Below are 13,525 nucleotides of genomic sequence, written 5' to 3'. Positions count from 1 at the left end.
CATCATCTGTATTTATTTATTACGTTTCTATACCGCCCAATAGCCGAAGCTCTCTGGGCGGTTCACAAGTATATCAATTCATAACGTAACAGCCATGTGGATCAGACCAAAGGTCCATCTAGTCCAGCGGCCAACCAGCTGTTGACTAGGAACCCATGTGCAACAGCACCCTCCCACCCATGTTCCCCATAGGTTCACTGCTTCTGATACTGGACATAAAACCAAACCCCGTTTAGATATCTATCAGAGTTGAGAATTCTGGTTAATAAGCAGTGTTTGTTCTATCTATAAAAATCAGGAGTGTCACGGAGACCGAAACGGTTCCCCACCCCGTTTTAAGATTTCTGATCTGTGGCAGGAGCAGCACCTATGAGCATGCTACCGCTGAACAGAAAATCAGAGTTGTAAGCTATTTAAAGGGGAGAGGGGGTCAGCTGAAAGAACTAGTTACACTGATCCTGCATTTAGCAGCTCTCCTTTTTAAAGTGAAGAGTAGAAGGGTTCCTAATTCCCCCTATGCAGTGCAGGACACAGGGACGCTGGACAGAAGGAATTATTTTAAGGCAGATGCTCAAGTTCTCCTGGAAACAGTAGCCAGTAAGTTAAGGCTCAGTTTACAGAACCAATTTTGTTCAGTGTAGAGAGAACGAGAGAGAAAAAAAACCTTAGAAAATGATTAGAGCAGACCAAGCTCAGTTTTTGTTTAGCATTTTATTTTTTTTATGTACAGAAGAACTGGAGGCAAATCTGATACATCTATCCAAGTTTAGTGGCCAGTTCTTTGGCCTTTGCTTTCTCCAGCTTAGCAATGCGAGCCACAGACTTCGGGCCCAAGACGTTGCCGCCCCAGTGACGACGGATCTGAGGAAGGAAAAGAAAGATACATTTGACTTTCAGGGTATTACTGTAGACGGCTCAGCAACCCAATTTACAAGCCACTGTATAAGCTACCACCGGATTTAGGGCTCAAAACATCAACTCCAGCTGGCTTAAGAGGACAGCCCAACATTACACGTAGGAGACTAAACAGTTCCGGTTTGCTGCATTATTCCCAAAGCCACAAAATGGGGGTGGGTGAGAAGTGTGATCCAAAACGGTACCAAAGGGACAGCAAAGATCACTGCACGGTGCATTTTACACACGTTCAACCCACTAATAAGCAAAATGTACAGTGAATTTGCACAAGACACTCTTGAAGGATATTATAAATACAGCCACGTAGTCAAATCAACAGCAATACATCGAACTATGACTGTTTTTTAAAAGTGCCAATGCTGTTATGGCTTCCTGAAAACACTGAATGCTGCCAGCTCATTCGTACAGCCCAGTACTTGTATGCAGTGACCGAATTTCCAGCGTAATATCAAAGCATTGCAGTCTAGCAATTGTTCCGTGAGCCTGGAACCTATTTCAATGAGCAAAGGCATTTCACGGACCTCTATTCTTCTGGCTTTGGATTTTAGCCTGCAAGACTTTGGCCAGGTCAGCACATGGAAAAAAACCTTTTCAGGGTTTACATATCGGTAGGAACAACCACGGATCCTACACGCGTGACCTTACCTCATCGTATCTCTCGTTGTAGTTGGTCTTGACAGCCTCCACCAGCTTAGCCAGGGCTCCTTTGTCTTCCCTGCGTAGGACAGAAGACATTTGGAATTATGGCAACAGAGCACTCACTGAAGGAGACCCACCCAGGGCTCCAAACTTTTGGGTCACTGGGCACATTTGGAATTTCAAGCGTTGTAGGCAATCCCGCCCCCCAAAATGGAACCATGGAACACCCATTTCCCAGAAGGCAAGTTGAGGATATAAATATATATTATACACAAGGCAAAGGTGGGAGTTTGAGATTCAAAACACAAACCCACTTTTTTGAACCCTAATAAAATGTTGGAGGGCAGCCCTTGCGGTACGCCAGCCGCCCAGTTTAAAAAAGTTTCATTTACAAAATCGTAATAAAAATCAAAAGGGGCAGACACTAAAATATGGGTCCATGCACACATTGGTACCCACGGGCATCACGTTGGAGATCCCAGCGGCCTGGTCAAACCATCACTTGATGGCCCCCAAGAGGTATTAGGATGGTGACATGAAATCCAGTTTTAGAATACAGTGATTTCAGATGGATTAATCCAAAGAGGTATACAACCTTTTCCTCTTCACCAATAACTATCCGACAAAACAAATTGCAAAACCAAAGGTAGAGAAATACGAGAGAATAGCAAAGCAGCTGAAAAAAACTGAAACTAAAATCCTAATCCAACGAACAGTCCCCAGACTCCAATCTCACTAACAGGAGGAGAGCCCACCTTCAGTCCTCTCTCACCTTCTCTCATACTGATAGCACCCTGCCCCATGAGCTGCTATTGAGACAGTTTTAAAGTTCTGTATGCAATGACCGGGGCGGGCGGAGCTGGAGTCTTGCGGCAGTAGCTAGCAAGAGAACCAATTGCTCAGCCGACATCTGCATTCCCAACCCGAACCACACTTGAGCTTTTCCTCAGCGGAACGGCCGTATTCAAAAACCTCCGACGGGCTACTTACGGATTGACTTGAGTGAAGGCAACGCAGGTGCACGTCTTTCGGTGGACAAGGCGACCCAGCCTGGCCTTGCCTTTGATGATGCAATAGGGGACGCCCATTTTTCGGCATAAGGCTGGCAAGAACACAACCAGCTGGAACGGAGAAGGGAGGAGAAACGCTTACGTTGGGGATGCTGCAGCAACTTTTGCAGCCACAGAGCAGGGCGAAAGGCAGGGGCTCTGGCGATTGCTCAGGGTTAAAAAGCTTGTATGGATTTGCTCTTCACAAATGAGGTTCAGGTGAAGAAATTCAGACATCACTGCAAACGCCAAGCCCTGCTTTGTGAGTGGCAACATTTACAGGGGGGAACAAGAATCCCGTGGCACCTTAGAGACTAACAGCGTTTATACCAGCCCTTCTAGATGCGTTGGGAGTAAAATTCCTAGCACCCCCCCATTCTGGGGGCTGCAGTCCAACACAGCTGGAGGGCGCCAGTTTGGGGAAGGACAAACTTTGCTGAGTTGCAATAGGATTGAGCTTTAATCTAGACCCACCCATGTTCAAAATGTAAACCCCCAATTATTAACCGCTCCCAAGATCTTTCAGCCTTAAATCACGTAGCACGTGCGTCTCCGACTCTGGAATTTCCAGTCTGCTGAACTTTTCAATTGTGTTGATTTGGCAGTATTAAGAATCAGCTATAGCAAGAAGGAACATTTACAACTGGAAGAAAGAAGTCTAGGCAGCTCACCCCATTTCCATTTAGGGCAGGGGTGTCAAACCTCTTTCAGCCCGAGGGCCGCATTCCATTTCAGACAAGCTCTCAGGAGCAAATACCGGTGGGGTTGAAGGCAAAAAGGATGGGGCCGAAATACCAAGCACACCAGGATATTTGAGCGTGAAGCTCTGACGGCAGGTAACTAAGCCATCCATGGCTCTCAGGCCAGGCACATCTGGCTCCCAGATCTGAAGTTTGGCTCCCCTGATCAAGACCCAGCTCTTGCCCAGTGCTTGGCCCAGCTCAATTCTGTGGGTTTCCATCAGCAAGGAATGGGGCCTGGCCAGCAATGATGGCCAGAGGCCAGCAGGCGTAGACAGCACCTCAAATTCACTGAAGCTCCTGTGTTTTAAAGTGTTGCTGCCACCAAAATAGGAGCCCAAATCCACGAGGGAGGGAGGGAGAGAGAGAAGTGGGTTCCCCTCCATTCCTGTGTGACACAAGAGAGCTCTCCTGTTTGCATGTATGAAGATGCAGTGATCGCTCCTCAGAACACGCCCCACCCCCCAGCAGCATAAAAACTGAATTTTGTTTTAAGATCCAGGCTCTGATTCCTTGGCACTTTTCTCACCTCCACGGGATCGACATCGTGAGCGATCACCACCAACTGCGCCTTCTTGTTCTCCACCAGGGTTGTCACTGTGTTGACGCCTGCAGGACAGACCGGTTAAGCTGAAGCGCTACGAAAGCGTTCACTTTTCAAGCCAAAATCCATACACCGCCAGAAAAGTACAGCCACCTCCCCTTGTACTTTCAGAACAGGTGTCAACACCTATGGAGCCCTCAGCTCTCGCTCAAATACAGCAAGGCCTACTGGAGGAACCACAAGCTACAGCTCAGGGTTAAAAAGTTCATTTGTTTGCTCTTCAGTTTGCAGTTCAGGTGAAGAAATTCATACATCATTGCAGTAGTCAAGTGTCCAGGCGAGGGAAGGCTAACTTTTTCAGCCATCCAAGCTCAAGGGTAGACAGGTAAAGGTGCTAGAAAGGTTTACCTGCTCTCAGCACAGGAGGCCTCTTGGTAGGAACGTCGCCTTTCCCGGCAGCTTTCTGCTCTGCCCGCGCCAGCAGCCTTTGCTTCTTCTCTTGCTTCGTCTCAGGCCTGTATTTGTGGGCCAGCTTCAGAAGCTGAGTAGCTGTTGAGACAGAATCAGGGTGATCCGAGTCAGGTCTCTCTCAGTGTTGTTGTTTTTACCAACCCCGCTACCCCCCCGAAAGGAGAGGTTTTTGTGCATCAGCGATCTTGGTGGTTGGGAGTCATCAAGAAAACTCAGATAGCAAATATTTGCTAGCATCATCTGCACACGGGACAGGAAAGTTCTTTCTGACTAGAGCTTCAGCAAGCAGGGACTTCCTCTTAACTCATGTATCTTTTCAGCTCCATTTTGCTCAATACAACTTTCCAGGTTGTCTCCCCGCTCCAATTATCAATACTGAACCCAACGGCCAGCAAGTTGCAATAACTACTTACAAAAGTAATAAAAGCTGAGCACATAAAACAGCCTTCCCAAGGACAAAAGAGTTCTGGGGTAGAGGTGCGAAATGGTTTCAAGTTTGCTATCCTCCCACCACCCCATTTCCCTCTAGGCCTTCATCTCTCTATGCCTGCCTCCTTGCAGGCTCCAAAAATCACTGAAGTAACTGGGCATGTTTAGCCTGGAGAAGAGAAGATTGAGGGGAGACATGATAGTCCTCTTCAAATACTTAAAAGGTTGTCACACAGAGGAGGGCCAGGATCTCTTCTCCATCCTCCCAGAGTGCACGACACGGAATAACGGGCTCAAGTTACAGGAAGCCAGATTCCGGCTGGACATCAGGAAAAACTTCCTGACAGTTAGAGCAGTACAATGGAACCAGTGACCTATGGAGGTTGTGTGCTCTCCCACCCTAGAGGCCTTCAAGAGGCAGCTGGACAGCCATCTGTCAGGGATGCTTTAGGGTGGATTCCTGCATTGAGCAGGGGGTTGAACTCGATGGCTTTGTAAACCCCTTCTGGCTCTACTATTCTATGATTCCATGATCTGTTCAAGAGGCCCAGGACATACCATCCTACCTCCTTCCCTTGCAACCTAGTCTTAAACAAGAAGCCAACATTTACCTGTCTGGCGGTCCAACGCCTGTGTGAACTGGTTAACCGCCGGGGGCACCTTCAGCCTTTTGTAGAGGATTGCTCTCTGGCGCTGGAGGCGGATGTAACGGGGCCATTTCACAAAGCGGGTCAAGTCCCGTTTGGGTTGGATATCCTGCCCTGAAAGGCACGGCACAACTCTTAAGAACAGCTCCTCCCTTTGCAAAGCCCACCTTCAGCCTCACGACTCTAGAATCACCCGTTAATATACGCCCGCGCTTTAGATCCTCCTTTATCGATGGCTTAACTTTCCTACTGCGTGTTCTGTCTTTGAGATATTATATAGCATTCAATTATCTCTTATGGCAAAGGCACATGAGCATCAGCGATCTTGGTGGGTAGGTTTGTCAGCACCATCACTCAGATAGCAAATATTCATTTACATCATTTGCTCAGCCCTTCCAGCAACGCCCTCTCTCTTCATCCACATTAGCTTATTTCAAACTGATCTGCTTTGTTTATCAGCAGATCTATTTATTTTATTTAAAACATTTGTATCCCGCCCTTTATCATTAAGATCTCAGGGCAGTGTACAGATAAATACTTACTTAACTAATAGAAAATTCCTAAAATCCAGCCACTAAATAAGCATCAGCTGCAGACCAGCCGAGTTTTTGATGTGGAGAACTCTACTTAGATATCCCCACTTCCCTGCACCAACAAGTTGCTTTGGTGATCATCTGTTTCAAATGGATTTTTAAACAGTTATTCTTTTAGCAGCTGGGCATTAATCCTGCCAGAAGCATCTCCGGAGAGCTGTCAACAAACACACTGATGCCAGCAGCCCATCTAAAAACGTGAGTTTGTACTTCTATTTCTTCTCAACGCTTGAATGCCATGTGATATATCCCATGGTTCCCCCAGCACCCTTTTCTCAACTCACCAATGCCAAAGTTCTTGGGCCTTTTCTCAAAGAGAGGGTTGACGACCTTTTTGGCCTCTTGCTTCTTGACGACGGCCGGAGCCGGGGCTACTTTCTTCCCCTTGGCCTTCTTCCCCTTCGGCTGTAAAGTTGAAGAATGAGACGGTGGGTGCGAATGCCTCCTCAGTGGTTCAAGGGCTTTTGAGTTGAAATTTAAACAGGGCACAGAAAGACGTGCACACCAGAGAACTTTCCTCTAGCGGCACTAGGGACACAAACAGCCCTGTGGCAGTTTAAAGACTAACCAATTCATTCTGGCATGAGCTTTCACGGACTATACAGCCCACAAAAGCTTCTGCCAGAATGAAGTTGTTAGTCTTTAAGGTGCCACAGACTAGTCCTCTGGAAATGGTTACTGGAGACACAAAAGCTTTGAAAATCCAAGGACCAAACAGCAATCACTCCGAATTTGAGTGCAACACAACAGCTACATGAAGCCACAAGATATGTAGGTAGGGTGACCCTATGGAAAGGAGGACAGGGCTCCTGTATCTTTAACAGTTGTATTGAAAAGGGAATTTCAGCAAGTGTTATTTGAATATATGGAGAACCTGGTGAAACTCCCTCTTCATCACAACAGTTAAAGCTGCAGGAGCTATACTAGAGTGACCCTATTTAAAAGAGGGCAGGGCACCTGCAGCTTTACCTGTTGTGATGAAGAGGGAATTTCAGCAGGTTCCCCATATATACAAATGACACCTGCTGAAATTTCCTTTTCAATACAAATGTTAAAGATACAGGAACCCTGTCCTCCTTTCCATAGGGTCACCCTAATGTAGGACTACAAATTACTACAATGTATTTTGTCAGGTTGTATTACATCATTTTTTTAATTGTACTGGCTTGCTTATCCCCCTTTTTTGGTCACCTCCTGGCATATTGATCTTCCCCTACATTATCATTACACCAAAGATGTGCCACATCTGAAGCGAACTCTCGTTATACAGAAGTGTGAATAACTCACCCAGCTCTGCACTCTGTGCGACCACCAAGAGAGCAATGCTGTTGAGGCGTAATCAATGAACCGGGTGTTCGAGCACAGCGCCTTGACTCCTTGCTCCCTAGGCCCTAAAGTGGGCTTCCTCCTTCCCTCCCTCCCTCCACCAGGTTCCCCCCCCCCCAGACACTTTGGGCTTCAGCCTCCCATCAGCAAGGCCAAAGGTCAGGAACCCTTGTAGTCCAAAGCATCTGGAGGGTACCAAGCTGGGCAAGTTTGCCCTAAAGAAATACCAGCCTGCCCGTTCTTCCTCCAGCCATTCCCGGGAAGCAGAGGCCTCGCTCCTGGGTCCCCGGGAGTTACGTTTACACAGCAAACTTGCACGACTTTCGAAGTGGCTGAATCGCCATGGCTTCCCCTCCTGCAGCAACTGAAAATCCTTCCACCAGCTTTTTCTCTTCATTCAGAACCACGGTCCCGATACCATGGCCCATACTTGGAAAGCGTGGCCACCGAACGGGTCTGAAACCGGTTTCGGCGTGCAGTGTAAACGCATGCTTTATTCCAGATTTCACTGCGTTTCCAGACAAGACCTCCAACGTCAGGCCTTCCAAGAGGAAGGGGCGAGAGCATCCTCCCCGGGGGCCTAAACGGTTCGGTTCCGCCTCTTTCTAAAGGCGCCCAAATCGGAGCGAGGCCTAAACCGGAGCGACTCCCAAACCGGTTTCCTATCACCCCTTCCTCCCGATACAAACAGCGCGCTACTCGCCAGGGTGCTCCGTGCCTCCGCTACCCGGTGGAGCCTAGGCAAAGCCCCGTTAGGAGGGAGGATGGCTCCGGATTGAGAGCCCCCCGCTCCCCCCGGCCAAATCCGTCGCAACTCACCATCTTGGCGTGAGGAAGAAAAAGAGAGAGCGAGGCATGCCGGGTAATATATCTAAGAGCTCCCGGATCTCGCGAGAGAGCAGCCGCAATTCCCGCGGGAAGTGGACCGGGCGGACCATAGAGATGAAAGACAGGAAGCCGAGTCTATAGTCAAGACGTTTCACCATAGAGATGCAAAGCGATAGAGCGGCTCCGCGATCATAGAGAATCGCAGCCAATACGTGTGAAGCGGCGGTTGCGGACCTGCAAACGATGCGGGGGAGGGGGAGGGAGAGGGGGCTTTTTTTTTTTTTTACATTGCCGTGAAAGATTTAAAAGGGCAACGGCGCTCATTGATTATACCTTTCGCGAAGGCGGCCTCGGTATTTGTGCCGCTTTAAGAACATTGTGGGCTCATCCAACCTTACTGCGAAGGACGGGAGTGGAGGAATAGATTGGCATCCCAGGTAGCCAATTAAAATGTCGGGAATGGGGCTCGACTTGGTTGGACACAGCCAATGGAAGAGAGCTTGGTCTGATAGTCAAGGATGGTTGCAATAAGAAAGGGACATGCGTAACCGTTGCAAGAAGGCGACGCGCATACGCTGCTCTGCTTGCATGGAGATCCAGGTGCTTGAATCATGGAATCATAGAATAGTAGAGTTGGAAGGGGCCTACAAGGCCATCTAGTCCAACCCCCTGCTCAATGCAGGAATCCACTTTCAAGCATCCCTGACAGATGGTTGTCCAGCTGCCTCTTGAAGGCCTCTAGTGTGGGAGAGCCCACCACCTCCCTAGGTCACTGGTTCCATTGTCGTACTGCTCTAACAGTCAGGAAGTTTTTCCTGATGTCCAGCCGGAATCTGGCTTCCTGTAACTTCAGCCCGTTATTCTGTGTCCTGCACTCTGGGAAGATGGAGAAGAAATCCTGGCCCTCCTCTGTGTGACAACCTTTCAAGTATTTGAAGAGTGCTATCATGTCTCCCCTCCATCTTCTCTTCTCCAGGCTAAACATGCCCAGTTCTTTCAGTCTCCCCTTTCTCTTTCCAGGGGATGCTTGCTCCTGGAAGGAGGGCTGCATTAATTACTTAACTAATTAATTAACTAATTACAGTATTATTTTAGAATCCCTGTTCCCAGCACCCCGAAAAGGGATCCTGGAGCGACTTACCTGCAGTTAGTAAAAGAAGACAGCCCCTGCCCTGGAGGCTTACAATCTAAACAGACACAGCATGCAAGGAAAGAGCAGCAGAGAGGGAAGAGGGGAAAAAATAAATAAGGGTGCATGTTTAGACAGGAGCAAGTCCTACAATTCCCCAGCCAGCCCCAGCCAGCATGAGTTGTGACTCTTTGTACTCTTTCTTGTCACACAGTTGAAGCGTCTCCTCCCCACGCCTCAAAATGTCGCAGCAACGTGTCCTACCTCAGAGCAAAGAAACCCTCCTTCAGTCTTACAACAAGAGGCTGAAAGATGACATTAAGTCCATCATGGATAACTTCACGGAAATCATCAAGACAGCAAAGGTGAGTATATTATTATTATTGTTGTTTATTACATTTCAATACTGCCCCACAGACGAAACTTTCTGGGCGGTTTACAAAATACATGGGAAAGAGGGCCCTGAAGGCCTCACAGGCTTTCTTTCCCAATCCCCAGTCCACCTTTTTTTTTGCAGATGTGACTGGAACAGAAACGTTTCCTTGCTTTGAACAATTCAGGCGGCTCCAGGAAGTGAGCCAGGCCACCTGCTCTACAAGGCAACGCAAAAGCAGCCTCCCTAGCCTGTGAGAGGCGATGGGGAAGCTAAATCCCTTGTACTATGGCTTTTTAAAAGCCTGGAGAATTAGGGAGTAAAGGGCATAACCCCTTGGGGATAGAGCGAGGGGACAGTTTTCTCTGCAGAACAGTGTCGTGTGCATTCAGAGAACGATGTTGAACTGCAGGACTGTAGAACCTGGGGTCGCAATCCAGGGGTTTCCCAGAAGGCTACAGCCGTCTCCCATGGCCACCTATGCTGGTGGTTTTGCCTCTGCTCCTTTTGCCTAACCCACTCCCAGACCGCATCCCCCGAGTGCTTTTCAGAAGTCCAATTTGGCCTTGGAGCTGAAAGGGGTTCAACACCCTGCCCTGGTCTACTGGCTTGGGCGGAAGGCCACCTGCATTTTGGCTTAAAAATGGAGTGAGTTATTCTTCAGCGCTGGACGGATGTGCAGCCCCTTCAATGCCATTTTCTAATTCCATCCGTAGATCGAAGACGAAACCCAAGTGTCTCGGGCGACCCAAGGGGAACAGGACAACTATGAGATGCACGTCAGGGCCGCAAATATCGTGAGTAAGGAAGATTCTAGAGAAGTGTGCTCAGAATCTTTGTAACAGCATGGTTCTTTGCAGGTTACTTCAAGCTTAATTGATTATAAATATCCTCTTATCTCCGATCAGTGTTTGGAGATAAGAAGCAAAAGAAACATGCTGGCCCGGGGGCCAGAGCTTACCTCTCCCTGACTTAGGGGAACCTCTGGTTCAGATGGAAAAGGTGAACAAACAGACTGGTGGGTATAGCAACATTGGAAGCTGCCTTGTACTAAGTCAGACCCTTGGTCCATCTAGACTAGTATTGTCAGCACTGACTGGTAGCAGCAGCAGCAGCTCTCCAGGGTTTCAAGCAAAATTCTTTCCCAGGCTTCCCTGGAGATGCTGCCAAGGATCGAACTGGGACCTTCTGCCTACAAAGCAAGGGCTCTAGTACTAACCTACAGCCGTTCCACTCAAAATCAAACTAAAATTCTAGTCCTCATGGTTCTGATAAAACGACTGCTTTAACGTTATGGCCCTTCCCTTTCACTTGGTGCCATCAATGTACATGGCGCTCTGCAGATGAATGCGAGCAAAAATGTACAGGTCTCTGCTGCAAGGAGCTTACAGTTTTTAAAGGGGAAATGTATCTATTGTTACATGCCTGAAGGCTTTAGGATAACGGTGGGCCACACGTTTAAAGACGTGAACGTCCCTTCTAGGTCCGGGCTGGCGAATCCCTCATGAAGCTCGTCTCTGACCTGAAGCAGTTCCTGATCCTCAACGATTTCCCCTCTGTCAATGAAGCCATCAACCAACGCAACCAACAGCTGAGAGGTCTGCAGGAGGAGTGTGACAAGAAGCTGATCACGCTGCGTGACGAGATCTCCATTGACCTCTACGAGCTGGAAGAAGAATATTACTCTTCCAGGTACAAATAAAGCTATGGACGGTTCCCCTCGTAACCGCAACTGTGCCCGGTTTTGACCCTTGGGGGGGGAAAAAGGCGATTTTCCTTGCAGAGTTCCTAAACCGCATCCCCAAATCCTGGCCCCAATGCCTGTTTTAGCAGTCCTCGTTTGCAATTGTTCGATTATTTGGATGGTGACCATACTGAGTAAATAGAATACGTCATCATGGAAATGTACACCTGATTTCACACGCTATGGTAAGCCATAGCGTGGTTTGTTGAAATCCGGTTTGTCGTTGTGTCCGAACTCAATCCTGCAAACAAACCATGGTTTGTTGACCAGCTAGAAACAGAAGCCATGGTGTAAATGTCCTTTCCCCAACTTGATGCCCTCCAGATGTTTTGGACGACAACTCCCAGCATTTCTGGCCATCGGCCACGCTGGCTGGGGCAGATGAGAGTTGACGTCCGAAACATCTGGAGGGCACCAGGTTGGGGAAGACAGGCATGGATAAAACAACAAAGCCTTACTAAGATCCTTTTGCCAGCAGTGCCTGCTGAACCTCATATTCCACGTAGATTGGTTTCACACACGCACCCTTCTGGCTTCAGATTTAGACCAACTTTTTTTGTAGCCGCACCAAAGGAATCTGAAAGCCTGTGAATCCAAAAGACGTGACCCTTTGTGCGTGTCCATATTTAGACAGAAGATGCATTTATATTTTTCTTTTGCTTTTTTAAAAAAGTCTTATGGTGTGTCGTAAAAAAATAACCTCTTTAAGCATTTATGTATCTCTATATAATATGTATTTACGATACATTATCTTCCGTCAAAATCTCTGGAAGCTTTATTATAAATAAAATAGCCGCAGGGGAAAAAAGAAATCCCTGAGTGTCAATTCCGGCCTGATTTGTCTTGATCTATTTAAGCAACCTACAGTTTGTTGGAGTGGCTCCTATTATTATTATTATTCTCTTCCTGTCTTATGCTTGCTCCTGTCTTTCCCAGACTCTTCCAAAACTTTTATCTGCTTCCTTTTGCACCTCTTGTCTGCTTCAGAACAGGTTTCCCGGGTGGTAGAAAGAGAAACGGTTGTAAACAATACAGCCTGGCTTTGTTCAGTTTTTTAAAAAAAGGGTTGGTTGTGTTTATGCTGGCTTGAGCGGATGGGAATGGCAGGCCAAAGTATCCGGAGGGCCACAAGTTGCCCACACCTGGTCTGTGTGGACAGTGTTGCAGGTTAGCAACTGGAAAGCCGAGGGCCAAATGAAGCCCCATGAGAAATCCTTTTAATTCGGCATTAAAACGGCATTAAAAGCGTTCATCGTTGGACGATAGACCTCCTAGGCCCTGTGGAGGATTTATTTCTTCTCTGAAGAGAGAACCTCTTGACTTTTCTCTAGAGAGGACAGTTGTCGTTGCCTGCCTCCGGAAACATTTTTCTGTTTTCTTAACGCTGTTGCTTCTGTCTTGCTTTTCTCCCTCCTGCCTCTCGCTTTCCTTGCTGCGTTTTCCTCCGTAAAATGGGTGTCTTGTTCTGGGAAGTTCCAGTCTGTGCGAAGGCAACGACCTGCCACTGTGCGAAGCGTACTGGAGGCAAGAACCCGCCGTGCCGTCCCCGGAAGGCCTCTCCATGCCCTTGGGAGCCGCCGTGATGGAGCAGAACCTCCCGGCCCCTCAGGGGTCCACGCCGTCGCACCCTCACATCAACGGGCACGGAGTGGGTCCGACGGAGCACGCCTGAGAGGGGACCTCTCCTCAGCCGGGCAGCGCGTTGACGTTCAAAGGGTTCGGCAGTTGCCTGCATCCTCCTGAAACCTCTTTCCTGCCAACACACCTCAGCCACGTTGGCACCGAGCCATTTTGCTTGAGGCGCCATTTTAAAAAATGGCCAACGATAGCGTTGCACGCTCGGCTAGAATTTGCGAAATCGCCGTCTACGTAGGAACAGTGGCGCTCTTGTTGCAGGGGCTTTTCTGAGCCTGTTTTACACGAGGCCTAAATGTAGAGTCCCTTAGGAATACCTTCTTCGGTTTTTTTGGATGGAAGCGCTCGTCAAAGATCTTTTGGTATTTTATAGTGACCTTTCAATTTCTGGATAGGAATTTTGGAGGGAGATTCCTTAGGAGCTTTCTTTTTTCTTTTTTAAAAAAGACTTTATTTTCTGGCA

General features: G+C 48.1%; 2 protein-coding genes and 4 non-coding genes across 9 annotated transcripts; 1 reads left to right on the top strand and 5 right to left on the bottom strand.

The window, feature by feature from the left end:
• Positions 1-692: 692 nt before the first annotated feature.
• RPL7A (ribosomal protein L7a) lies at positions 693-8,234 on the bottom strand. The gene is made up of 8 exons (XM_063144835.1): positions 8,173-8,234; positions 6,312-6,432; positions 5,399-5,548; positions 4,296-4,436; positions 3,873-3,952; positions 2,545-2,675; positions 1,561-1,630; positions 693-861 (listed from the first exon to the last, which is right to left on the bottom strand). Exons 1-8 carry the CDS (start codon positions 8,173-8,175, stop codon positions 757-759), a joined length of 801 nt encoding a protein of 266 aa, XP_063000905.1. The 5' UTR covers positions 8,176-8,234; the 3' UTR covers positions 693-756.
• Positions 2,769-2,848, bottom strand: LOC134411302 (small nucleolar RNA SNORD36). The gene has a single exon (XR_010026334.1). It is a non-coding gene; the product is annotated as a small nucleolar RNA SNORD36 (small nucleolar RNA).
• On the bottom strand, positions 4,133-4,209 carry LOC134411301 (small nucleolar RNA SNORD36). Its single transcript, XR_010026333.1, has one exon. It is a non-coding gene; the product is annotated as a small nucleolar RNA SNORD36 (small nucleolar RNA).
• LOC134411290 (small nucleolar RNA SNORD24) lies at positions 4,531-4,603 on the bottom strand. Its single transcript, XR_010026323.1, has one exon. It is a non-coding gene; the product is annotated as a small nucleolar RNA SNORD24 (small nucleolar RNA).
• LOC134411303 (small nucleolar RNA SNORD24) lies at positions 5,747-5,821 on the bottom strand. Its single transcript, XR_010026335.1, has one exon. It is a non-coding gene; the product is annotated as a small nucleolar RNA SNORD24 (small nucleolar RNA).
• Positions 6,163-13,267, top strand: MED22 (mediator complex subunit 22). 4 transcript variants are annotated; one of them, XM_063144838.1, is made up of 5 exons: positions 6,163-6,225; positions 9,525-9,675; positions 10,400-10,480; positions 11,167-11,375; positions 12,901-13,267. In XM_063144838.1, the coding sequence occupies exons 2-5, from the start codon at positions 9,553-9,555 to the stop codon at positions 13,097-13,099; spliced, it is 612 nt and encodes a 203-aa protein (XP_063000908.1). In that variant the 5' UTR covers positions 6,163-6,225; positions 9,525-9,552; the 3' UTR covers positions 13,100-13,267. The 4 variants fall into 4 exon arrangements, with proteins under 4 accessions (XP_063000908.1, XP_063000906.1, XP_063000910.1 ...); XM_063144836.1 differs by lacking the exon at positions 6,163-6,225 and adding an exon at positions 8,536-8,618; XM_063144837.1 differs by lacking the exon at positions 6,163-6,225 and adding an exon at positions 8,703-8,781.
• Positions 13,268-13,525: the final 258 nt, after the last annotated feature.

This window comes from Elgaria multicarinata, chromosome 19 (genome assembly GCF_023053635.1).
Source record: "Elgaria multicarinata webbii isolate HBS135686 ecotype San Diego chromosome 19, rElgMul1.1.pri, whole genome shotgun sequence".
Lineage (NCBI taxonomy): Eukaryota > Metazoa > Chordata > Lepidosauria > Squamata > Anguidae > Elgaria > Elgaria multicarinata.
Note: the sequence above shows the minus strand (reverse complement) of the source record. Positions and strands in the feature narration are given on the sequence as shown.

Bases quoted from the DNA above. Each gene is read 5' to 3' on its own strand.
- RPL7A (XM_063144835.1), bottom strand. The intron at 3,953-4,295 runs GTAAACCTTTCT...TCTGTCCTGCAG, and splicing joins GCCTCCTGTGCTGAGAGCAG to GCGTCAACACAGTGACAACC. The intron at 862-1,560 runs GTAAGGTCACGC...TTCCTTCCTCAG, and splicing joins ACAACGAGAGATACGATGAG to ATCCGTCGTCACTGGGGCGG.
- MED22 (XM_063144838.1), top strand. From the start codon at position 9,553: ATGTCGCAGCAACGTGTCCTACCTCAGAGCAAAGAAACCCTCCTTCAG. The intron at 10,481-11,166 runs GTGAGTAAGGAA...CGTCCCTTCTAG, and splicing joins ACGTCAGGGCCGCAAATATC to GTCCGGGCTGGCGAATCCCT. The intron at 11,376-12,900 runs GTACAAATAAAG...TGTTCTGGGAAG, and splicing joins GAAGAATATTACTCTTCCAG to TTCCAGTCTGTGCGAAGGCA.